We start from the raw sequence: 24,112 nt of genomic DNA on the forward strand, positions 1-24,112 counted from the left end.
GATGAGCAATTGCATTGTGCATCACTTGTTTTGTATATTCTGATAATTTAATTATTATTGTAACTTTATTATTGTTATTAATATCATTATTACTTTATTCCTTTCTGTTCTATTAAACTGTTCTTATCTCAGCCCACGAATTTTTCCTTCTGATTGTCTCCCCCATCCCACTGTGTGAGGGGGAAGTGAGTGAGTGGCTGTGTGGTGCTTAGTTGCTGGCTGGGGTTAAACCACAGCAATGTCTTTCACGCTTATGTTCTCAAAAGCCAGGATTTTCTTTCCCAGTAGCAGTGTTCTCAGCTGAAAGTCTGGGAGAATTTAAGTGTCATGAGTCCACAATGCAGGGAACTATATGCTTGAAGCCTTTTGGGATCAAGGCTTAGGAGTTCCCTAAGTATGATCTGAATAACGTTTGGTTCTGGGTTGCTCATCATTCTGCAGTAATACATTCGCAACAACTGAAGCCATGCAGTCTTTTCTTCAGACAGAGCAAGCTGGCTGTGTAGTATTTCTCTGCCTGCCTGTTCTTCTCTCCAGGAACACTTCTTATTTCCATATCATTGCAGCTAACCATCAGACAATTCCTTCCTGTGCCAACCAGCACACAGATGCTGCTTCTTTCCTACATTACCTGGCATTGCTCATTTGCTAGACATCTTCCAAAAAAAGTCAGCCAGCTGCTACCCTTATTCCCCTGCTGATGAATGTACTCTCTGTGCTGTTACTCCTCTACAACTGTCAGCCACTTAAAAAATGCTGTAAATATTATCATGTCCTGTCAGCTCAAAACCTCTACAAAATAGGTCATTTACATGTTTGCAGCAAAGGCTGGTTTCATGGGAGACAGCAACAGTATTGGTTTGTCACATACAGTTATGACCAGATAAATTTAAATGTGAATATGTAGGGTAAGTAAATGACAGAAGAAAAAGGTGTTTGGTTTTGAGCCTACAGAATTTATGCCTTACAAAGAATTTATTGTTTTAAATTTTCCTGTTGTTTTTCTAGATATTTTCTTTCCAGTTACAAATTACTTTTCAGATAGGTCACTTTGGAAGAAAAAAAGCCTTAGTAATTTTTGCATGATTACTGTTATTTTGCCTCTGTCGATTGTAGTGGTACCTTTGGAAAACAAACGTATATTCATCACCTTTTTTGTGGCTATAAGGCAAAGAAAGTTATTCTTGACATGGAGTCTTCTGAGCATCTAAGAGGAGAAACAGACGGGTACTTCCGTGTCTCTACAGCACTCAGAGTGCTGTATTTGGCTGTATTTTAGATAAAGGGATCGGTGTTTAGCCCGAATATTACTCGTCTGAAAAGCAGCAGTCTCAAAAGAGAAGCCGAATTTGGTAATTACATCTGTGTATATTTCTTCAGTATTTGGCTTTCTGAGGTTATATTTTGCAGTGTTGAAGGCCATAACTGCGACTGCAGGATGTATAGGATTTCTAGTACCGCGGAAATAGCTCAAAGCTGCCAAGTGGCAAAATTTAACTTCTTGCCACCTTTGTCTCCATTTCCGTCCTTTTCAATACCCTGTTCCTGGTGCATCTGTCCTGGCAGGAGGCAGGCTATTTTCAAACTGCTGCCTGCATGAAGTCTTGTTCTTGGAGGGAGCACCCAGTTAATGGTGCCGCAAGCCTCATTAATTTGGATCTGGAGTGAAGATGATGATGGAAACAGTTTGGTTTGTTAATTTCTTCCGACAAATACAGCGTGGGTGAAGACTTCATGATGCTCTTGAAGTTATTATTGAGAGCAGAATAACTTTCCAAAATGGGAACTTTTCATCATGTCCCCTGTAGATGTCTATCCTGTAAAAATTCATGAGGTTATAGAAATTGGAGCTGTTTTTTAGTGGCATTACCTGTGGCCAAAATAATCCTGAATTATTAAGCAGAGATGTAATTAAAGCAGTAGAAATTTATTTTTCTTGTGTTTGATTGTGGTTTTGGGTGGAGTTGTTCAGATAAAGAACTGAAGTCAGATTCTCTTTTGGCAAGTAGCATCATAGCTCTCCTGAAGTTGTCTTTTTTTTTGGCGCATGCATACTCATCTAGTTAAACTGAGTTTAGTTACTATCTGCCTGTTTGCCATATTGGCACTTTAAAAAATACTAGCTTCTATTTGTCATGCAGAACAGACAGAATAAAATAAGAGTATAGCAGGATCTTGATAGATTTGTACTGTATCTGTGAATTCTCCTTTTAAATATTTGCATAAATATTGATGTCTATATAAATACAATGAAAATTGAAGCCTTGTATATGTAATCATATACTGATACATATCAGCTGAAAGTGGCTAGTAACTATCTGTTTTAGACCACTGAAAGATGAAAAATTTTAAAAAATTTTTTTTTTAAGTTGAAATGAAGTTTTATAAGTTTTTTTTTCTTTTAATACAAAAGCAGTATTTTTGAAATGGGATTTTAATATGTAATATACAATTATTAACAATAAAGAAATGAATTCATTACCCCCAAAATTCTTTGTTATTGAAATTCAAAGGGTTGTAGTAGACATTAGCAGAGATTCTAATTTTTTAATTAGCTGGAAGTGTAATTGCTACTTTTTAAAACAGAATTTTTAAGTTTTTCAAAATAAATGTGATTGCCTCATTAGTAATAGCTTTTATTATGTTTTAAACTTGGCATGCATAGGAAAAAAATAGCTACAGTTATTGAAGAGGAATTTAAACAAAAAGAATACAAAATATATTGTGGGGGTTTTTTTCTTCTTTTTAATAACACAGCAGTCTAAAGCTGGTTCTGAGGAGGTCCCAGAAGGGCAGCAAGCTACATAGTCTAACGTTTAAGCTTGGTTTGTGTAACTTACTGTGCAAGAACCTCATTGTTTAATTTGTACAAATTTCACCAGTCATTTTAGTCATCTAATTATTATTTTAAAGATTAGAGGGTAACATCCCAGGGGTGGTGTGGTGGGGAGGGCATGACGTGCATTGCTTTACAGTGAGGTATGTTACCTACATCTAGTTTCTCTGCAGAAGCAAAGTTGGTACTTTCTTTTTTACATGTGTCTAATTTTACTTGTTAATGACATCAAAGAATGTGGTGGATCTTTAAAGAAAAAAAAGCTTCCTTTCTAATCACGCTTTCCTTATTAGGCAGATGCTTCTGTTGGTAGCTGTGAAGATGGGGAGAAATTTAACGTTGAACTCACTAAAAACAACCAGGGATTAGGAATAACTATTGCTGGTTACATTGGAGATAAAACGTCAGGTAATGATTGATTCCTGCAGTTTATTATACAATCTGTTGCATGCTGTGGTATACGTGCATCAAAGATTTAATTTTAGTTTTGGTATAGCATCTCTAAAACCCACCTTGACTATCTAAAATCTTTTTAAAGTTTGTAAAGAAAAAGGATTTGTGAGAAGGACATTCAAATTAGAAGCAATCAGTTTTATTATAAAATCCCACCTCAGCATTTTTAAATCAATTTTTATATTTACTTTTGGCTAAAGCTTGTGCTTACATGTTTTTGCAAAACAATTCTAAAATAGATTGAGCCATTGAGCCATTTTTGTTAGAACTAGCTGGGCTTTTAAAATTATGTTTTCATTTTTAAAAGGTTCTTGCAAGATGATACATTAGTATTCTGAGTAGTTTTAGGAGGTATTGTTACTATTTTGAAAAACAATGTGTAGAGTACTGATGGCAGATCAAGAATGCCTTAGTGACTTCTGGATAGAATAAATGTTTGTTGATCTCTGGGCTGTTGCAGCCAATAAATGTTTGTTTAAATAAATAAATGCAACAGTGTTCATGTACAGTTGTGTATTTTTACTTCATAATTTCCACTGCATTTTTTCAGAAAAATGGTCCAAAACTCTGTTAGCCCTCCTTAGGGTGAATTTGGCAAATGCAGTACTGCTAGGAAGGGACAGTTGTTGAATGTGTTGTAAAACTTCTCAAAGAGCTATTGGTTTGACTTTTACCCACGTATATATTGTTAGAAAAACATATGGATAGAAATATCCCACGTTATTAGCGGTTTATAGATGTAATTTGTTGGCTTTCAGAAGCTGGACTAAATTTTAACTATCTGTTCCATAGGATAGGTGGTCACAGTTTGTGTAAGTCCACTCTTTAGCAGCTTCCAGTTGAATCTTCAAAAAGCAGATTAAATTGTAGAACACATGATAGATCTGATAGTATATTTTAACTGATTTAGTGTTGGAGTATCACCAGTCTTTGATTTTAAGTTATCATGCTGCATGTAACTGCATTAGAAACTATTCTTGCCTTAGGAACTAATTGGGCATCTCGCTTAATTTTGTGACTTAGCACTTAGTTAAAGAACAACTTTGCTGTCAGCAGTAAAACTACTGGACAACAAGATCTTTGGCTGAATCTTTCATGAATGACAAATAGCAACTCGTCATGTTACCATACAGCTCTTAAGAGTATATAAAACCACTTGGAAGTTAGTAAGACCAGCCATTTAATTATTCACAAAACCTGAGTAAACAACAAATTAAGAAAAAACAGAAAAGAATTGTTGATATTGTGACTTAAATATATTTGTAGCCTTATTCTTCCTAAGCTGAATATAGTCAATAGAGCAAAACAGATTTAGCCCTCCTTCCTGCTAACTTTTGTCATATTGAGGCCCAGTAAAAGGTGAGTTTCAAGTCTGCAAAGGCACTGGGGTGTCTTGATAGCTGTTAAACCCCATTTTGTAGTGGATTATCTTCCCATCAAATGTATTCATTTACAGTTAGATCTTTTGTTGAGAGAAACTAAGTTCTGTTAAGATTTCTGATACCAGTGGTACAGGCCTGTGACCCTTGGTTCTGATTTCATGCCAGTTCATGCTAGTATTTTTCTCAGTTTCACATAATACTATGCAAAGTGTGCATGTAGGAGCTCCATGGATTTTCACTTTACTAAGCTGCTGAACTTGTTTCAAATTCCTGTGTGTTTTTCCTGAAACTGATTTCTTTTTGTAAAATGTCCCTTATGTAGGTGTTTTATATATATATTACTTTTCCTTCTGATTCAAAATCAGTAACTGTCTAAAATGGTTCTGTTTTGGGGTTTGGATTTTTTTTTTTTTTCTTTTCTGTCTTTCTTTTTGTTTTTATTAGATCAAATACTGACTTACAGGTATAAGTTAAAAGCTGGTTCAAAAGTAAGTTGTAGTCCTGCTTGCTTATAATTTTCTGTGTTTGGTTATCCAAGCATGCATTTTCTTCAGCAGTTATTAAGTACCTAGAAAATAGAGAATTTACCAGGTTAGTGTACTCAAACTGAATTTTTTGACCTGCAGTTTTAAATCTGACCCAGAGCCAGGAGACATTTTTTGTCAATGTTGGTTTCAACATTTAGATCAAAATCAGTTAGAATATTTCTTCTTTTGCAGCAAGAATTGGGAATTTGGCATTGTAAGATTTTGAATGAAATCTGGTCCAATGCAAGCTGATATTAATCAGGCTTATTCTTTAGGAAAATAATTACGTGTTTTACTTAAGCATATACTTTCTTGATGACTCTTTCCATATCTTACCTGGAGATTGTGTTTTCTTTCTTTTTCTTCTTTTGGCTGGTGGCATTAGTTGGAGATTGTTGCATTATTTAAATTTTTTCTTAATAGATTAGTTAATTTTGTCTCTTCATCCCAGAACCTTCTGGTATCTTTGTGAAAAGCATTACAAAAGGCAGTGCTGTTGAACATGATGGCAGAATCCACGTGGGAGATCAAATTATCGTTGTAAGTAAACACAGAAAGAAATGAGGTGACTTATCCGCAAAACTCTGCTGTAAGTTTTAAAGACGTCCTCATGTAGTACTTGTTTAAAAAATTTAGGATTGGTGTTGAAATGGTGACTTTTTTTGACTGAGTATTCAATCACATTATCTTTCTGATTAGGCTGCCTGTGTGTAACCTGTGTTTCTTAGGAAAATCTGTATTGTATGTGTGTATCTTATCAGTGGGAGCTTTGAGACTGCTTAATAAAGGCAAAGTTTCAAAGTTCGATTCAAATTAAGCAACTGTTTTCAAAATGTTTTTTTAAAGTATATAATTAAAATTTTAGATGCTCAGAGAAAGAAGAAAATATTTTCATGCATAAAACATTAGTTATGTGGTGAAAATCAGGTCATGAATTCGAGAACCACATTTTTGTGGCTGTCATAGATCTGTCCTTGCATTTGTGTGAAGGCAGCACCAAGAACAAGTTATGGTCTCTCTCCCAAGTACAAATGTGCCTGCATACTTGTATGTGGAAGTATATCTGTTTTTTATAATGATTTAAATGTTGAGTACAAATTGCTAAAATTGATTATTCCAAAGTTTGATTTCTTCTTCTACTGCAGGTGCAGAAGGAGGAAAAGATTTGAGTGACCTCAGACAAAAGAATAATAAACATTTATAAAATATTGTTTGCTTAAATGTGGAGGAAAAATTAAATAACCCCAGCTCATTCTTAATTACTTTATATTTAGAAGAGCACCAGAACTGGAAAAAGTTCAGAGAAGGACAACAAAATGATTAAGGGTCCAGGGAGAGTCATTCTTCATGCAGGAGGAATTAAAATAATGGAATACGTGTGTTGTATAGTTAGACTGAAACAACTACAAGAGTCAAGGAATATAGTATTGTTGGAAGTATTTCAGAAATTGAAGGGCCTGAGGGGTCAGATGGAGAAAGAATAGAATAATACGGAGTTTGTAGGGAGAAGGAGAATAAAAAGTAGTGTGTACTAGGGATAATGGGATGAAATTGAGCAATGTCAAAGTCTTGAGTTTCAGAAAAAAACCCCTGAGTTAATGAGATAACAGGGTAGCTTCAAACAGAAGAGGCCAAAATGTTTTCTTTAAAATATTAAAATGATGGACCGGAGGTAACATCTGGCTGGGTGGGACAGTGTTTGATTGGGAAATTGGACTTCATGGTGGTAGTAGACTTCATCACGTCTGAGGTTACTTGGCCTCAGAACAGCTGTGTTCTGTGGATGGTTGTCTCTCCTTACCCTTCCCTCCGCAGCTCTCCCAGCCATGACTGTGTCGGTTTATTCACCCAGTGTTTTCTCCTCTGAAGTGGGGGTGGCTGAAGTGATTGAGCAGGCAGACTGCACAGTGTGCCCTGCAGAGCGTATGCTGCATCCTCTACCACCTCACAGAGCAGATCTGCCTGGCCCCACTGTGGAGGGCACCCAAAGCACTTCTCCCCACTTTGCTGGTTTTTACCTAGCTTGTGGGGTACTCCAGTGAAAGTGTTTAGTGTATCCAATGTCATTAAGTCATCCAGGTCTTTGTTCTTGTCCCTCCACTTGCTTTGTGCTCAGGCTAGCAGGTGCTGAGAGCTCACCATATTATTTTGCCCTGGACATCTTTTTTTTCTGGGTGGTGTCTTGTGGGCTGAAAAGCTGCTTAATCCTGCAGGTGGATGGAACAAATCTTCAGGGTTTTACTAACCAGCAAGCAGTTGACGTTTTGCGGCACACGGGACAAACGGTTCGGCTCACTTTGATCAGAAGAGGGCTTAAGCAGGAAAATCATATTCAGCCCCCGGAGGACTTCAGTGCTGCTGTTGAAAAGGACTTACTGTTCCCAACAATGGATAGTAGCACAGCCAAAGGTAATTAAAACTGGCTTTGCTTTAAAGTTGGCTTGAACATTTTTATTCTCAATTGCAAACTGGAAATAAAATGGGCCAGATTCATTCCGGGTAGCTATTACTGATGGCAGAGCTGTTGTACATGAGGCAAGAATTTGGTCTACTATGGTTTGATTAATCTTTTAGACACAGTGGTATTATTTGCTACATTTTCAAAGTGAGTGTTGAAAGCTCTGCACTGCATTGCACTGCTGGCTGAATTGCTTCAAGACTTTGATCCTACAAATCTTCAAATGGTAAGTAGGCAGTGAATGTTTTATTTGTGCTCAAGGGTGAGAGCTGCATTCAAGAGCGAGCAGAGATACCCTCCACAGTGAGCAAAAGCAAGTCTCGGTTCCTTTCACTCTTGCGTATCAGTGTCACAAACTCGAGGTTTGAGAGAAGCGGCCTATATCTAGAGGTTATTAATAATCTCATAGGCCATTAACTATATACATGTACAACATTCAGAAGCCAATGACTATTATTAATTTTGCTGCTGCTGAGATGAGATCAGTGAAGCTTACTCTTGCACTGTGAACATGTTGAAAAATATGTGCCAAATCTTGAAAGTCCCTCTGTTTGAACAGAATATCTGCACAGAGGCTGGATGCACAAACAGATTTTTGTGAGCTATTTGTGTTATAGGTTGATGTCAGCAGAAGTGTATGAGAACTCATAGACTAAGGTGTAATCCCCACCTCGCACAAGATTTTGAAAGACTCAGTAGTATGTTATCTGTATGGCATCCTCTCATTTGCCACTTCTAGCAAAAATTACAGAGGAGATGCTCAGAAAGTGCTGTTTCTCCAGCCTAGAGGTGTTCAATATAGCTGACAGCCAGAAATATACCTAACAGAACTCTGTGGTAGGTGAGGCTTTCTACAAGTGAAGAGTCTGTCAAGTATGCAGGTCTCCAAGTCTGTAGCATTTTCATTTTTCAGCATCAGCTTCCTGAATTGCACAAAGGAAAGAAGGGGGGTGTAATGAAAGAGGTAATGAAAAAGTGCTAAAGAATGTTATATTTATATGTTTTCCAGTAACTTTTCTTTCAATCATAGAGATGCAGCTACTGATAGTTGTGCTTTTTTTTTCTTGTTTCATTGAAGAATTCACCGGAGAAGGCAAAGGATTAACAGAAGACAAAATGTCTTTAAAATGTGGCATTTGTTCTGGGCCTCTCATGCCAGATTCCATTTACCAAATATGGATCCTCTGAAGTCCATTGGAAGAGAGTCAGTGCCCTGAGGCATGCCTGTGAGCCTGATGAATATTACAACACATAAAATATCTGAAAAGGCTTCTTCTTCTTTTTCCAGATAACAGTGAAACAGAACAGGGATCCCCATCACTGTCATGCAGTGCCAGTGTGGTAAATACTGGAGAGGACATGAAACACCAGGAAACAGGTTCTCAACGTTTAATATTTTATTCTGTGGAAATGCACTTGGGTGTGCTTACACAAAGATCAGGTGTTTGTGTGCCTTTCCATCTCCTGTGTGCTGTGTAGCTGAGGTACAGCTAGAAAGTGAAAGTAATCATACATGTCAGCATGTACTCTTGAGAGCTGTAAGATCATTGACTACTGTATGTGTCTGAAAATAATTATGTCAGAGATGTCACATGAAGCAGTCTGCTTTTGCTACATGCTCAGCCCTCTTTTTAGTCTAGTTGTGTATTAAACTTTTTCCATCCTCATTCCCTGACATGCCTTATCATTCCAGCTGCCTGCAGCTGCCCAGCTGCAGTTCCAGGACTTCTACCTCTTCTGATAAACCTCCTTTTCACAAATTCCTGAGCTTGCATTCATTTCAATCTGTCTTCTCTCATAATGTTTGAAATTCGGTCTGGTGCACTGGTATGCTCTGACTTTTCCCATATTCTTGGTAGAAGTTCTTATTTTCTAAAGAGTATTTTCCTTTCCCTCCTGAGCTGTTAGGGCACTGTGTTGCTTTTCAGAAGTCCTATGTGATGATACATTTTCCATATTGAGACAGCATTTGATGTGTTTTCTAACAGTTTCCTGTTTCCAGAGCTAGAGGGGAACTGAAAAGCATCACCCATATGAATTCTGTAATACGTATCTTTTCATAACTCATACTTTCCATTAGCTTGGATAGCTGAAGAATTTCTTTCTAGCACTTTTCCTTCAGATACTGCAGGGTCTCTGCTTTGGGGAAAGTATTGTCATGTTTGAATGCCACACAACACCTGGCTTTCTTTAGTAATGTTTCTGAGCAATGACTAGATTTAAAACACTGTCTGAGGCTGTTAGTCACTTGAAATTCTTACTAAAAGTCAGTGGGAGTTGGGAACTTAATCTTGTAATGAAGATTCTAGTCTTTGCCTGTAATGAGCATTCAGATCTGACGAGTTTATTTTGATACTTACTGTAGGCACAGCATAGACCATGGACCTTGAATATGTAGGGTCCTGTTATATCTGCTGTGTTTGCTGGCTGTTGAAATACTGCTTTTTATTGTTTCCTGCCGTAGAATCTAAACAGTGTGAATGAGGGGAAAATGAGCAGGAGGAAAGCATTTCTGTGTTTTTTTCAGCCTGCAGATAAACTTTCAATCAAGTTAAGAGTTGCTGCAGTTTGCCGCCTAACCTGTCATTGTATTTTTCATAGCATTTTCATAGTATTTTCTCCTCCTTCCCTTCCAATTTCATTGCTGCTCTTTAGGTATTAGAATTATTTCTAATTGTATCTGTGCACGTATGTGAATCTAACAAAAAAAAAAAAAAAAAAAGAGCTAGGACTTGTGTTCTCTCACTGCCCTCTAGGGCCTACAGTTTCAGAAAAATCTTTTACAGTGGTGCTCATAATTTTGAAAGTACAAACCCTCCAGATTCTGTTTGAAAACTTTACTTGGACACTCTCTCTAAAATGCAGGCACTGTCCAAAAGATCAGTATGCAGTATCACATATGTAAGTATTTCAGCCATCCCCCTAAATCAATCTGATCAGCCCACATAAAATGTGGTTTAACAAATGCCAGGGGCATGCATGTAACTTTTTTATTTGCTTTGTGCCCATTATCTTGTAGAGTTGCATTAAATTCACTCAACACTGAGGCTAGTTTAAATATAGGTTCTTTCTTCTCAGCCGTGCACACCGAAGTTTTTGGCTGAACTTTGTGTCTTTCAAAATACAGAGTTTTGTGAAGGTGGGATCTAATACTATTTGGCAAGTTTTTCCTCTGATAAACCCAAGCCTGCTGAGACAAAACATGCCAAGTTTTTAGTCATATTTAGGAGAGTTCTGGCATCATGGGAATGATTGTCTAGTTTTGCACGGTCCATAGGCCTTATCAGTTATAGGAATAGACAGGACATTTTATTTTTTGTCACAGTAATCTCAGACATAACTTTCAGATTTCCAGCTAACTACCACAGAAGCAGAAGCTACGAAAGCAAAGTGGCAGAGGATTATGGGTTCAAATTATGAAATAGTGGTAGGTAAACTTTGATTACTATTATTAAATGCCCTTTGATCTGTCCACCTATTATGTTGTTACAGATAGAAATATGTCTGTATTTTATTTGTTTCTTTATTTATAAAAATCATACATCTGCTCCTTAATCTGTTGAGATTCTTTTATTTTAAGTTTTGAATATAGATACATATATTTCTGTATTGATTTTAGCAAAATAATCACAGGCTTCTGAGGTTTCTGTGCCTATGAATATTGTTCTACAGATTTCCTAGCTTCAAGAGGATAAATGTGTATTAGAAGAAAAGTAATATTTAAGGTGAACTTCAAAGCACCCTTTATTAGCCAGAATTTGAAACATCCTACCCATTCTGCATACTGAATGAATTGTTTGATGTAATGATCTAAATAACGCATAGGACATTTACCGGAGATTTGAAAAGCAGTATCTGAGTTTAGGACTTTATTGCAAAATTATATGCCAGACCTGTAGTTTCTGTGAAAGTATATATTATTAGATATATTATTGTTACATACAGCTCGCACTTGTTCATGCTGAAGTGGTATGTGATCAAAGTTTTGGTTTTTACCTGACTGTCCCCATTACACATGACAATATTTCTGGTTTCTCAATTCTGGAATATTCACCTCATTGTATGTAAATTAAACCAGAAACTAACAGTTACGGGTGTAAATATGTTAAAGTAACCATTTCTTAATCTTATTTTAGGTGGCTGTAGTTAACAAATTTAGCGAAAGCAGTGGGTTAGGGATAAGCCTTGAAGCTACAGTGGGACATCATTTCATCAGGTCTATCTTACCGGAGGGGCCGGTTGGACGAAGCGGCAAGCTGTTCAGTGGAGATGAGCTGTTGGAAGTAAGAAAAAATAGTACTTTTATCTTAGTCTGCATTCAGTAAGATTTTTGAGCAGTGACTTGCTTCTCACAGGTTATGACTTTGGGAATGCAGCATATTTAACTGCATACTAGCTGTCACCAGAAGTGCTTGAGCAGTCACTTCAGGTGTACTTATGCATATTTATGTGAATGCATATGCTTATATACATTTCTCAGATGATAGCTGATTTTTCAGATACAGTTCAAGGTCACCAAAAAGAATATCTAGCAAAAGCATTAAGATTTAATAGGAATATCTCTACACAGTGAAGGGACTGAACACCTGTTTTACTTTTCTAAATAATTTTCTTAGGATTAAAGTATGAATTTAGCTCACATGAATGCCAGAAATGTGAAGTGACAGAGTATGTGGTGTTTGTAGGGCTGTGTCATGCAATTTATGAGACCATTCAGTTCAAAACTTACCTTGATGCTGATTCTGAACACCAAATTGAGTAGAAATTAAGGGTTGACAATGTCCATCAGCATGTTGGTTTGTTTTTTTTTAAATCAGGTGATTAGTGAATTGGGGTTTTTTTTAGCCATTTTAGTTAATTGTACTTCTAAACACTGTGTACTTCTAAACACTGTATTCTTTATTTATTGAGGTGAATGAGATCTCTTTGCTTGGAGAAAACCACAAGGATGTGGTCAATATCTTGAAGGAACTGCCTATTAAGGTGACAATGGTGTGCTGTCGTCCAGTAGCTCCCCCCATCACTCACCCTGAAGCACTGGAGAGTCTAAGTCTATCTGAGGTTCAGCTCACAGAAAAGGTATTTTGTCTTAAAAAAAAAGACTGAGAAAATGACCGTTTCCTTGAGAAAAAAAATAATAAAGTTCTTGTACAAGATTAGAAATACTTCCTAATATTTTAGGACTTGGAACCAGGTAAATAGAAAAAGGGAAATGATGTTCATCAACTGTATTTTAAGCCACCAGAAGCTGTCAATCCTGGTAGGTCACGGGCAGAAATATTCTGGGACGCAGGTCTGTCTTACCCAAGTACTTAATTTCTGTTCTGCAGGTGGGCTGTGGAGGTATGGCAAACTGAACTGTGTGTTCCTTAGAATCTGAATATATTTAATCTGGTTTTGAACTTTGTTGTCTGAGTTTGTGTTGTGCAGCACTGTGTGTGCATTCACTGGCAGACACATTTCTGTCACTCCTAACTGCTAGGCTCTGGGCAGCCTGATGTGCTAAACATGTAGGAATGGCCTGCAGGAATAGTATACAAGGCAATAACATTTATATGAAAAGAGACACAGTTAATTCTGAGTTCTGGGCAAGGCATCAAATGCAGCTTATAGTTGCTAAGCTTTTCTATGAAACCAAATGAAGAATGTGTATGTGTGTGTATGTATGTGTGTGTGTTTTCTTATTGTAAATGTTCTGACTCCTGTCAGTGCTACTGTGTTTAGATCAAGGCATATTTTTAGGCATACCATTTAATAACAGATATTTCCTGTGTATTTGAATACATGTACTAATTAAGTTTTATGAAGTTTTTAGTTTGACAGAAATTCCATTTTGTAATTATTTTTTTTCCAGTGAGTACTTTCATATACTTGCAGCCTAGCTATTTTGTTACAAGTATATGTGAACTCTGTGCTAGATTGTCAGACTTGTTTGTTAACTCTGAGTACTTGCACTTTCCTTGTGTTACAGAGACATATCACTTAGTTTTTATCTTATTCTTTGTGAACAGAGTTTTGTCCCTGCAGATTCACAAACATACACATTTTATTCACTGTTTTCTCAGGCTCACATAGAACTTGGATTCATTGGCTCTTCGGACACGGAGGGAACAGCTTTGGAAATAGCTGACGAGGGTCAGAGTATGGAAGAGGTGCAAAGCTCGTCTTTGGCGATGTGGGAAACAGAAGTACAGCACATTGAGCTGGAGAAAGGGAGTATGGGACTTGGATTTAGCATATTGGACTACCAGGTAACTTCTTGTCCTGGTTTCAGCTGGGATAGAGGTAATTTTCTTCTTCGTAGCTGGTACAGCATGTTTTGGATTTAGCGTGAGAACAGTGTTGATTAACACACTGATGTTTTAGTTGTTGCAAAGTAGTGCTTCTCCTAAGTTAAAGATTTTTCAGTTTCCCGTGATCTGTGAACAAGCGGGTGTACAAGAAGCTGGGAGGGAGCATGGCCAGGACAACTGACCCTAACTAGCCAAGGCGATATTCCATACCACAGATTGTCATGCTCAGTATATAAACTGGGGGGAGTTGGCCAGTAGGGGTGGATCGCTGCTTAGGCGTCAGTCAGCAGGTGGTGAGCAATTGCACATCACTTCTTTTTTATTGTTTAGTTTGTTTGTTTTTTAAATTTTACTTTATTATATTCCTTTTCATTACAATTATTATTTTATTATTATTGTTAGTATTACCTTTTATTTTACTTTAGTTATTAAACTGTTCTTATCTCAACCCATGAGTTTTACTTTTTTTTTCGATTCTCCTCCCCATCCCACTGGGCGTGGGGAATGGGCAAGTGGCTGTGTCATGCCTAGTTGCTGGCTGGGCTTAAATCACAACAATTCTGTGCTCCTTTCTTTGAGTAGAGGACAAAATACTTTGTATTGTTTGGATCTCTCAATATGATCTAAACACATATTTTAAGTGTAAATGTTAATGGAAACCAAGCAATACGGTGAAGTTAAGTGGATATCACTACTGTTAGGCATCCCATTAGCTACATTACTTATTCCTCTTACTGTATTAAGGCTACAGGTTCTAATGGTAATAGTAATACTGGTCCAGAAAAATAGATAATCCATAATATACAAGTGTCTTCAGAAGGCTCATATTCTAGTCCCCCAGGGGCAATGAATGATGTAGTCAGAATATTCAGGCATTTATTTAGCCATGTATTTTTTACCTGCAGTGAGGTGCTTAGGACAAGATCCAATGAAGGACTTAGATGCTTAAAGAAGGATTTACTAAAATCCAGAACTGCAATTCTGAAATCCCTTGCTTAGCTGCTGTCTGTCCAGGACGTGCCTAACGCCCCCATTCATTTTGTGTTTGACTTCAAAATCCCTGGGTATCTCAAGCTGTGATTCTTGGTGTGTCCTGATGAACAGCTCAGTCCCTGTCTCCTGCCTTCACTTGGTCAGGATCCCAGAAAAAATTTTACTCCTGTTCCCGGTTGCCACAGTGGATAATTTCTAATGTGACTTCAAGTAATTTCTCCCTACAGTCAGCATAGGCTTTTGCCCAGCTGGCTGGTAGTGCTGCAGGACCCAGTATCCTCTCAGGTCTCTGCTGGATCTTGTCCCTAAGAGTATATGCATTTGCATCTGGAGGTCATTTCCAGCTGGAAATTATGCATGCAGAATATTGCACTTATAATTAATTTGTGCCTCAGTAATATTTTGCATTTGCACACTGATAAACGTGAAGAGCAGTGTATTTTAATGATCTGAAAGGCACAGTACCTGTTTCATGAAACAGTGGTTACTCCTAAATGTGTTACTCATGATGCTCTGTAGTGAGACACTGTAGCTGAGCCTGAGTATTTGGAGTCCATGAAAGGACAAAGTAAAGCATATATTTGCTTCAGCCTCTTCAGAAGCATCGACACAAATGGTGGTTTGCCTATGTTGTTAGTTACTGAATTTTGTTTATGGATGGTAATACTGAAGGGCTGTGGGAAGTACCTTAAATTGTTTTATATATTTTGCAAATGTGAGTTTGATTATATCCTACAGCTCTAGTTAGCTTGCTGAAACTTACCCTTTTTTGTTGTTATTTGTGATTTGTCCTGTGTTCTCTCCTCTGACATGTAGTTAAAACATTTCAGTTTGTTACTGAAATGTTGCTTTCATCTAACAATAAGTTTACAGTGAGATTTATCTTTGTATTTTGCTGTTTCCGTCAAATGAACGAACAGTGACTAAAGTTAAGCATAGTTATGTTCATACTAATACATTCCCCATGTTTTATACAATGGCAGGCCTGTAGGAAAGTCTACATTATTTGTTACACCAGGGAAGACTATCACAAACTCTAGAGACGTGATTTTTTAAAAAAAAATGTGTCATGCAGTGTCATCTAAAGTGAGAGTGCAAATACTTGTTGTTAAAATAGTGAGGAAGATGCCAATGTTCATGCTTAAGCACTGTCTCCAGCAGCGCTAGCTGTATTTCCACTTGTAGTGTTTTATTGCTTCATGGCATTCTTCTTACCGTATTAACTGCCATGAAGTGCTAAGGGTCTTTTTGGTGTCCTTCCCTCCTTCCTTCCCTCCCTCCACACTTCCCTGTCACTCTAGCTTTCAACAGTCTCCAATTCCTGTGGGTTTGGGTGCTGCCTTGATGATGTGCATCCTTTCAGATGTACATTTTGGCACAGAAAATTGTTACAGTTGCCTGCCAGTTTGTAGATGTTTGCTTTTCACTCACTTTTGCTATCAATAAAGCTGGTACATTATTACATTTCTTGTTTTTTTCCATGCATGCACTCAAGTCAATTGCTGTGTGTTGGAAGTAATTAACATGCAATGATGTTCCTTGTGAATGTAATTCTATAAGAATCATGCAAATGTGTGCACCTGTGATAATTGTTACAACAGAATCGTATGTTCCTGTTACTAGTATTTGATGCTAGCGTTTTTATAAACATCAGTGTGTTGGAGGATGGGGACTTCAAAGCAGTTGTTTTTTTAAACGTAAACGCCACTTTGTTGTGTCTTGTTGAGTAGAGTGCTGTATTGGTATGTTCCTGTCTCACATAAAGTGTGTAATTAGGGATGCACAAGGACTTGCCTCTTAAAAAGTGCTTTCTCAGCTGAGCAAGATCTGGTGCCATGAAGTATAAAAGAGTTATTGAAAATAAGCCCTTTGTTCCACTAGAGTGCATGTGTTAACTTTGCCCCAGTCTGCACTGCTGTATTGGCTTCGTGTGGCAAGGTTTTGGTAGCGGCGGTGTTACAGGGCTGGCTTCTGTGAGAAGCTGCTGGAAGCTTCCCTTGTGTCTGGCAGAGCCAATGCCAGCCGGCTCCAAGATGGACCCGCTGCCGGCCAAAGCCGAGCCCATCAGTGATAGTGGTAGCGCCTCTGTGATAACATTTTTAAGAAGGAAAAAAAAGTTGCTGGGATAGACGGCAGATGGAGAGAGGAGTGAGAACATGTGAGAGCAACAACCCTGCAGACACCCAGGCCAGTGAAGAAGGAAGGGGAGAGATGGTCCAGGTGCTGGAGCAGAGATTCCCCTGCAGCCCGTGGTGAAGACCATGGTGAGGCAGGCTGTCCCCTTGCAGTCCATGGATGTCCATGGTGGAGCAGATATCCACCTGCAGTCGTGGAGAACCCCACACCGGAGCAGGTAGATGCCTGAAGGATGCTGTGACCCCATGGGAAGCCTGCACTGGAGCAGGTTCCTGGCAGGACCTGTGGATCTGTGGAGAGAGAAGCCCACGGAGCAGGTTTTCTGGCAGGACTTGTGACCCCGTGGGGGACCCATGCTGGAGCAATGTGCTCTTGAAGTACTGCACGCAGTGGAAGGGGCCCATGCTGGAGCAGTTCATGAAGAACTGCAGCCTGTGGGAAGGACCCATGCTGGAGAAGTTCATGGAGGACTGTCTCCCGTGGGAGGGACCCCACGCTGGAGCAGAGGAAGAGTGTGATGAGTCCTGTCCCTGTGGAGGATGAAGCAGCAGAAATAATATGTGATGAACTGATCGTAAACCCCATTCCCTGTTCCCCTGCGCCACTGGGGGGAGTAGGTAGAGAATCCGGGAGTGAAGTTGTGCCCAGGAAGAAAGGAGGGGTGGAGGGAAGGTGTTCTGAGATTTGGTTTTACTTCTCATTACTGTGCTGTGGTTGATTGGTAATAAATTGAGTTAATTTTCCCGGAGTTGAGTCTGGATTGCCCATGATGGTAATTGGTGAGTGATCTCTCCTGTCCTTATCTCGACCCATGAGCCCTTTGTAATATTTTCTCTCCCCTGTCCAGCTGAAGAGGGGGGAGTGATAGAACGGCTTTGGTGGGCACCTGGCACCCAGCCAGGGTCAACCTGCCACAACTGCCCAGCTCTATTCCCAAAACACTGAGTATAAGGGAGGATAAAGTCTGCAATGCTGTCATTGCAGTAGGAAGTACTTTAATTTCTCAAGTGTAATTACTCATTATAATGCAAACAGAACTCTGTGTTGGAGATATATGATGGGACATCACCTGGAAAGGAGTGATAATTTTCACATTTAAGAATTAAAAATAGGTGGAAGTCTAAATCTATGGGCAGTATGGACAGAAGGGTATGTTTCCACTGAAGGTTCATCTGGAGCAGAGCTCCAACTTTTTGAATAACCCCACTCTATTGGGTTATTAAAAGCTCATGTATAAAAAATCAGCCTCTCAAGGCATAAAAGACTAAATAAAATGAGTTCCTTTTCTTCCTTTTATTTAATTAGGATCCTGTTGATCCAGCAAACACCGTAATTGTGATTCGCTCATTGGTTCCTGGGGGTGTGGCCGAGCAAGATGGCAGACTTCTTCCTGGAGATCGGCTTATGTTTGTTAATGATACCAACTTGGAAAATGGCAGCCTGGAGGAAGCGGTACAAGCACTGAAAGGAGCCCCAACAGGAACAGTTAAAATAGGAGTTGCCAAACCACTGCCTGTAAGGATTTGGGAATTTGATCAGTACTTTTCATGTCATTTAAGCTGGTACATGATGATCCTGACTTCTGCATACACTTTGTGTGCGTTGGGGTACAGCTGGGTGGCTTAGAACACCCAGAAGCTCTTTAACAGATTCGTGTATCTCCTTGCATGGAGGAGTGGCCTGTGTAGTGTATGGCTGGTGTAGTGATTGCAAGACCTAGCATGCCTGTCTTGCAGCTGAGAAAACAGTGAAGCATCTTGCAGCCAGCACAGTCTTTCAGGCCTAATTTTGTACACTTTACAAGATTCTCTGAATGCGTGAGGTGGTGACATAAACTTTATGTGGTTTGCCTGGAATTTGCCTATTCCTTGCTTTGTGAGGTATAGTATATATGCAGTATATATGTATTTAGACTGCACAGTTTGTGTTTAAACAATGGTGAGTAGTCTTCTGTTCATATATCTCAAACTGTTTATTTTAGCATAGCCATAAATAATTTTAGAAGGTAGTCTGTAACAATTAGAAGAATGAAGTTGAAGGAGACCTAAGGGTGCCAAGATAGTGTTATCAGTTAAGATGCTAGTGGACTAGTCCCTAGTGTGTTAAATTCAAATCAGTAGAATGCCTTCAGTTCATACATATGAAGAAGATACCTTTCACTATATTTGTAAGCCCAGGTGCAGTCTTTGGGGTTCATTTTTGCTTTTCATGAAATGATAATCATGCAATCCTGTAACTCTTGATGCAGATATCAAATTTTCATTCTTAGTAGAACTTTGTGGAGAGGGTGGGAGGGAATGGCTGATGTTTAGGTTACTAGAAACTTTGTTTTTTATAGTAAGTGGGTACTTTTAAAACTTGCTTTGTTAAATTAGTTTTTTGTAGAGGACACTTACTAAAATGTCTTGCAAATCAACATTTTCATACTTAAGAAGATACTCTAAAAGGGAAAATATGTGGAAATACATGGGGGTTTTGTTTCTGTTCCCAGCAGTTTGTAAATGTTCAGCATTTGCACTTCAGTATTTCATAAATTATGCTTGCCAATTAATTAAACATTTTGAATAATCGCTGGCTTCTTTGCAGTACTGGGCAAATGCACCTACCATTAAATTATGTTGGAAAAAGCTACTGGTTTGTAGTCAGAATTATGTTTTGTCATCTTGAGGCTGTTCCACCTGGCAGATACAATCTTAAAACACAGACAGTGTATGCAGTCTTCCTGCCTGCTAACAAGATTACACTGTGGCTAGCAAGGTTGTAAAGAGCCTCTGTTAGGCTCTTTCCTTGGTGGCATCTCTGATGGCAGTTTCAGTGTATGTTTAATAAGAGCAGAAATTTAAAATTAGTTTAGGCTAAGCTGCGGGCTCTGTGGTGTAGCTGGATAGGCCTTTTTCATTACTTGGGGATATAAAATGTGATGTGAAGCTGAATCAATTCAGGTAAATTTGAAGAAAAATAATTGTCTCTTTACCTACCCAACACTGTGACCGTGATTGAAATGAACTTTCCCGCATTTGGAATTCATTTGCCTCTGTAAACCCCCCCACATAACACACTGCACGCCCTGTGTCCTGGCCACTCATCCAACTCAGAGCTTCGTTCTTTCTGCAGCTTTCATCAGAGGAGGGCTATGTCTCTGCTAAGGAAGATTGCTTTTTCTACACTGCCCAGTCACTTGAGGAGGAGGGGCCAGCTGATGCAGCCCTCTTCCATGCTGAGCTGGCTCTGGTTAGTGGCCCAACTTACCAAAGATTACTTAAGTCTTTGCATTTTGTAATGAAAGGGGTTGCTTTGTCACTGTTCATGCTTATTTTTTAGTATTTACTGTCACCACATTACTCATCCACCATAGTTGGGATGCATCCCCACATGGTAGAAACTGGCATCTGAAGATGTTGGCTGTTTGCATGAGCTGTGAATCTGGCCTATTATATGTTAGTTGCTGGAAAAAAATGAACCATTTTGCTGAGATTTTCAAAAGTGCATGGCTACCCACTTCTCTTTGCATGCACTGAGTATCCCTTTGAAAATCTCACCTTGTGTAGAGAAACATTCTTGTGCTTATTTTCTAAATAAATCTCTTTGCCTATATGTCATAATACATCACTTCTCTACCTTGAAAAGTTTCTGGAACCCTCTTTTTGCATGTAAGCCAGCCTTAGAAGGAATGCTGTCTATCTTCAAAAGCTGCCAACACTTCCTGCTAATAATATTCTTTAGACTTCAGCATCAATCAGTGATTATGAGATTTGCAAGGTCAAAAGGTGTTCACTTGTACAAACAATGTGGCTTACCTGAGCATTCAGTGCCTTACGTGGCCCAGAAGTTATCAGTAAGAGCTCAGATAAAAAAAGACAAAGGAAATAGGACTCTACAACCCCTTCCCCAAATCCCCCAAACCAGAATATAAATGTGTTCTGAGTGTGTCTTCTCATGGTTATTTGTACTCGTCTGGATCTGACGTTGAAGTTACTTGGCCCTCATTTTCCAGGCACATGTGTAGGGAAGCAGTTTCTACTAAATACCAGAACTTAATTCATGAGAAAAAAAACAAAACCAAACAAAAACCTGAAATGGATCCTTCCTAGGCAAAAATCTCTGAATTACTGATCTGAGTATGTGTGCTATTTTTTCACATTTGCAAATGACAAGCTGTTTTTAATAAGTTGCATTTAAACAAGACTGCCTATTTTTTCTTCTGGAGTTTGTTACCTTGGGACAGTAGTTAGATAATAGTATTTGCCTTACTCTGTTCATTGAGAAGAAGTATGAAGAAGCCATGTTATGTATTGTAAATATCCTTTAATTTAAGGTGTGTTGAAAAGATAAGATTAAAACTTAAGTATTTAAAAAATTAACTTCTATTTGTGATTCATATTAAAAAAAATTGTGGAAAAGACAATGAAAATACATGGCAGATAATAATATGGTTAAATTGTCAACTCTGTCAGCTGCCTAATTAAAAGTGCAAAATTTGAAATTGAATGTGCAGTCACCCAGTTGAAGATAATGTTTGCGGAGTACACTCATGAGGTACTGTTTTTCATAGATAAATCTACACTCAGATTCTACAGGTCTGTCACTGTTTTTCACAATCCTTTTTTTTTAGGGCATAGCTTCGGTAACACTAGTCTGCATATTCCAGAAGATGGGCTGAGAGTATGTTACACCAAAGGAGCAGTTTGAATTAGTTGTTAAGCCTTTAGGTTTGAGACAATAAAAAATTGAATCATTGTACCCCAAAAAGGAATCAATATGTTGAATCACTGCAGGTTGTTGCTGTTGCTGTTGTGGATCTGACATAATGAATTCATAGTATGATTAACCACAGAGGCTGAAAAACAACAGTTAGGTCTCATCTCTGCAGATGGGTACACTTGGCTGCTTCATACAAGTTTATGGTGTGGTCATGGCTCTGAACTCACTGATCGTTTTTGTTAGCATACACTGCTTTCTTGAGCTCTGCCAGGGGAGATGAAATTATAATCAAGGTGTAGTATGTGAAGCACAATAAATCTTTTAGGACTTAATTTCATTCTAGTATTTGAAAGTATACGAGTCTTGAAAAAAATTATATATCATGTAAGGAGAAAAAAAGGCAGAAAATACTGCCCATGTCCGTGTCTGGAAGTCTTTTAAAAATTTTATTTCTCATGTAAGACAGGAGAATTGTCCATATTGATCTTGTTGTCAAATGTAAAATATTTTGGAAATCATAAAATATCATGTTATAAATTTTTCTCATAAATGTATTGAAAAGCATTGCAAGTTTCTGGAAGATAATTTTTTGTATGTTTTTAAACAACCGAACCTGTGAAGCTGGGTGGAGGGAACATTCCTGACAGGTGGCACTAAATGAAGCTCATTTTTCTTAAGTGCTAATTCTTGTGGAATAAAATAAAATAATAATAAAAAAAAAAAGCCCTACAGAAATAAAAATATTAATGCCATGGAGTACAGCAGAATTTCCCCAACACCTCGTACTTCTATTAATAGGCATGAGTCTGCCTCAGCCCGGCAACTCATTCCATTTGAGACCCTCACTTTCCTTCAGATATTCTTTGCAAACTCTAAAGGTGTAGTAACATGAATTGTAACTGGAAGCAGAAATTTTTCCTACCATGCTGTGCAAAGGTAACTTCAATATAAAACATGGAGGGAAAAAAAAAAGGAGCTACGTGTCAGTCAGTATGTAGCAGCTGAGATGCATGTGTTTGGGGCTTATGTGGTGTGCAGGTTAACAGCCTGGCTGATTGAATTGCTTTTGTTGTTAGGTGGACTCCAGCGAGGCAGATCTAGTGGATGAGTCCACCTTTGAATCGCAGTATTCTCTAGAGAATGACGTCTTCGAGGCTTCAGTGATAGCTCTGCATGGCAGTACCTGTAGCGGTGAGCTAAACTACAGCTTCTCTCTTCCATTGTCAACTCCCAAGGTAAAAAGGAGGATGGTTTTATTGATGACAAACTTTGATTATAAGTGTGAAGAGGCTGTATTATTAGATATAAATATTTTATGGCATCCTGGTTCAAACTGCACTATTTATTACCAGATTAAAATGCAGTTTTATTTAGGGTGGTGCTGGTGTCTTTCAGATGCCCGTGTTGAAGAGAGAGGCAGCTAGAAGGTTGAAAGCTTGGATTTGTGTTTTGTATAGCCAGATAAAGTATGGTGAGATGTTTGTAGTGTTAAAATTGTGGTGAGCAGTCTGCTGCAAAACTTAATTCAGAGCATAGTAAAGAGTGATAACACAAAATAACTGCATTATTCTACAATATTTTTGGTATGAAAAGCAAGAGTAAGTTATCCTCCTAAGCTTTGCTTTTATGCTTCATAGTTATTATGTTTGCTAATTAATTTACTGTGTTCTTGAATGAAATGTTCATAATGATACTATAATTAGAAGTAATTCTGTATATATCAAACCTCTGATTGCTAGTAATTTCTATTTAAAGTCAGTAAATGGAGATAAGTTCCTTAAGACTACTACAAAGATCAGTATCTTTTTTCTTGCTGGTCACATACCTATAATGACTTCATTCTTTGTATCAGAGTTGGTGTTTTGTTTCTCTCCATGGTTTTTCATGCTCTTTTTTTGTGGCAATCTATGGATTTATTTTTCTAATCCAGAGTCTTCCAAGTCATTTCTCCTAGCAGTCTTCTTTGAAAGCAACATTGTAGGGATTTCTCCCAGGTTTTCAGTCTGTGGTCTTGAATAGAGTAGCTGCTGCTTTTTCCTCCACACCTGAGCTGCAGTAACTGTCTTTATCTCTCGTGGAATATGTTCAGCCGTGGTTGGAAAGCTAAATTCATCTTCTAATGGTTTCTGCTAATCCACAGAAGAGCACATCTCTGCTGTGCCAGTGGGACAGATTGCATTGTTTAACTCTGTAATTGTTACTTAAACGGATTATGCATTTTGCATGCTGAGAAGCATTTTATGAGATGGAGGCTGGATTTACATTATATATCAAGTTGAAGCTCTAGAAGGTCTTAAGTTATTTTCAGTATTGACTTAAAGATGGCTTTAGTT

The 24,112-nt window shown here is 38.2% G+C and overlaps 1 protein-coding gene across 12 annotated transcripts in view; it reads left to right on the forward strand.

Annotated features, from left to right (window-relative positions):
* MPDZ (multiple PDZ domain crumbs cell polarity complex component) overlaps positions 1–24,112 on the forward strand; it is a 1,139,709-nt gene that overhangs the window by 25,704 nt on the left and 1,089,893 nt on the right. For 10 of the 12 annotated variants that reach the window (XR_007505031.1, XR_007505032.1, XM_049794692.1 and 7 more), the window contains exons 9-18: positions 3,130–3,244; positions 5,650–5,738; positions 7,412–7,607; positions 8,945–9,034; positions 11,004–11,083; positions 11,793–11,939; positions 12,568–12,735; positions 13,722–13,907; positions 18,384–18,593; positions 22,856–23,014. Coding sequence is in view for 10 of the 12 variants with exons in the window: in XM_049794692.1 (XP_049650649.1) it covers positions 3,130–3,244; positions 5,650–5,738; positions 7,412–7,607; positions 8,945–9,034; positions 11,004–11,083; positions 11,793–11,939; positions 12,568–12,735; positions 13,722–13,907; positions 18,384–18,593; positions 22,856–23,014 (1,440 nt within the window). In the remaining 2 variants the exon portion in view is untranslated. Of the gene's footprint in view, positions 1–3,129; positions 3,245–5,649; positions 5,739–7,411; positions 7,608–8,944; positions 9,035–11,003; positions 11,084–11,792; positions 11,940–12,567; positions 12,736–13,721; positions 13,908–18,383; positions 18,594–20,192; positions 20,310–22,855; positions 23,015–24,112 lie in introns of all 12 variants that reach the window. The other 2 variants (XM_049794701.1, XM_049794698.1) reach the window with 2 other exon arrangements.

Source organism: Accipiter gentilis, chromosome Z (assembly GCF_929443795.1).
Source record: "Accipiter gentilis chromosome Z, bAccGen1.1, whole genome shotgun sequence".
Lineage (NCBI taxonomy): Eukaryota > Metazoa > Chordata > Aves > Accipitriformes > Accipitridae > Astur > Astur gentilis.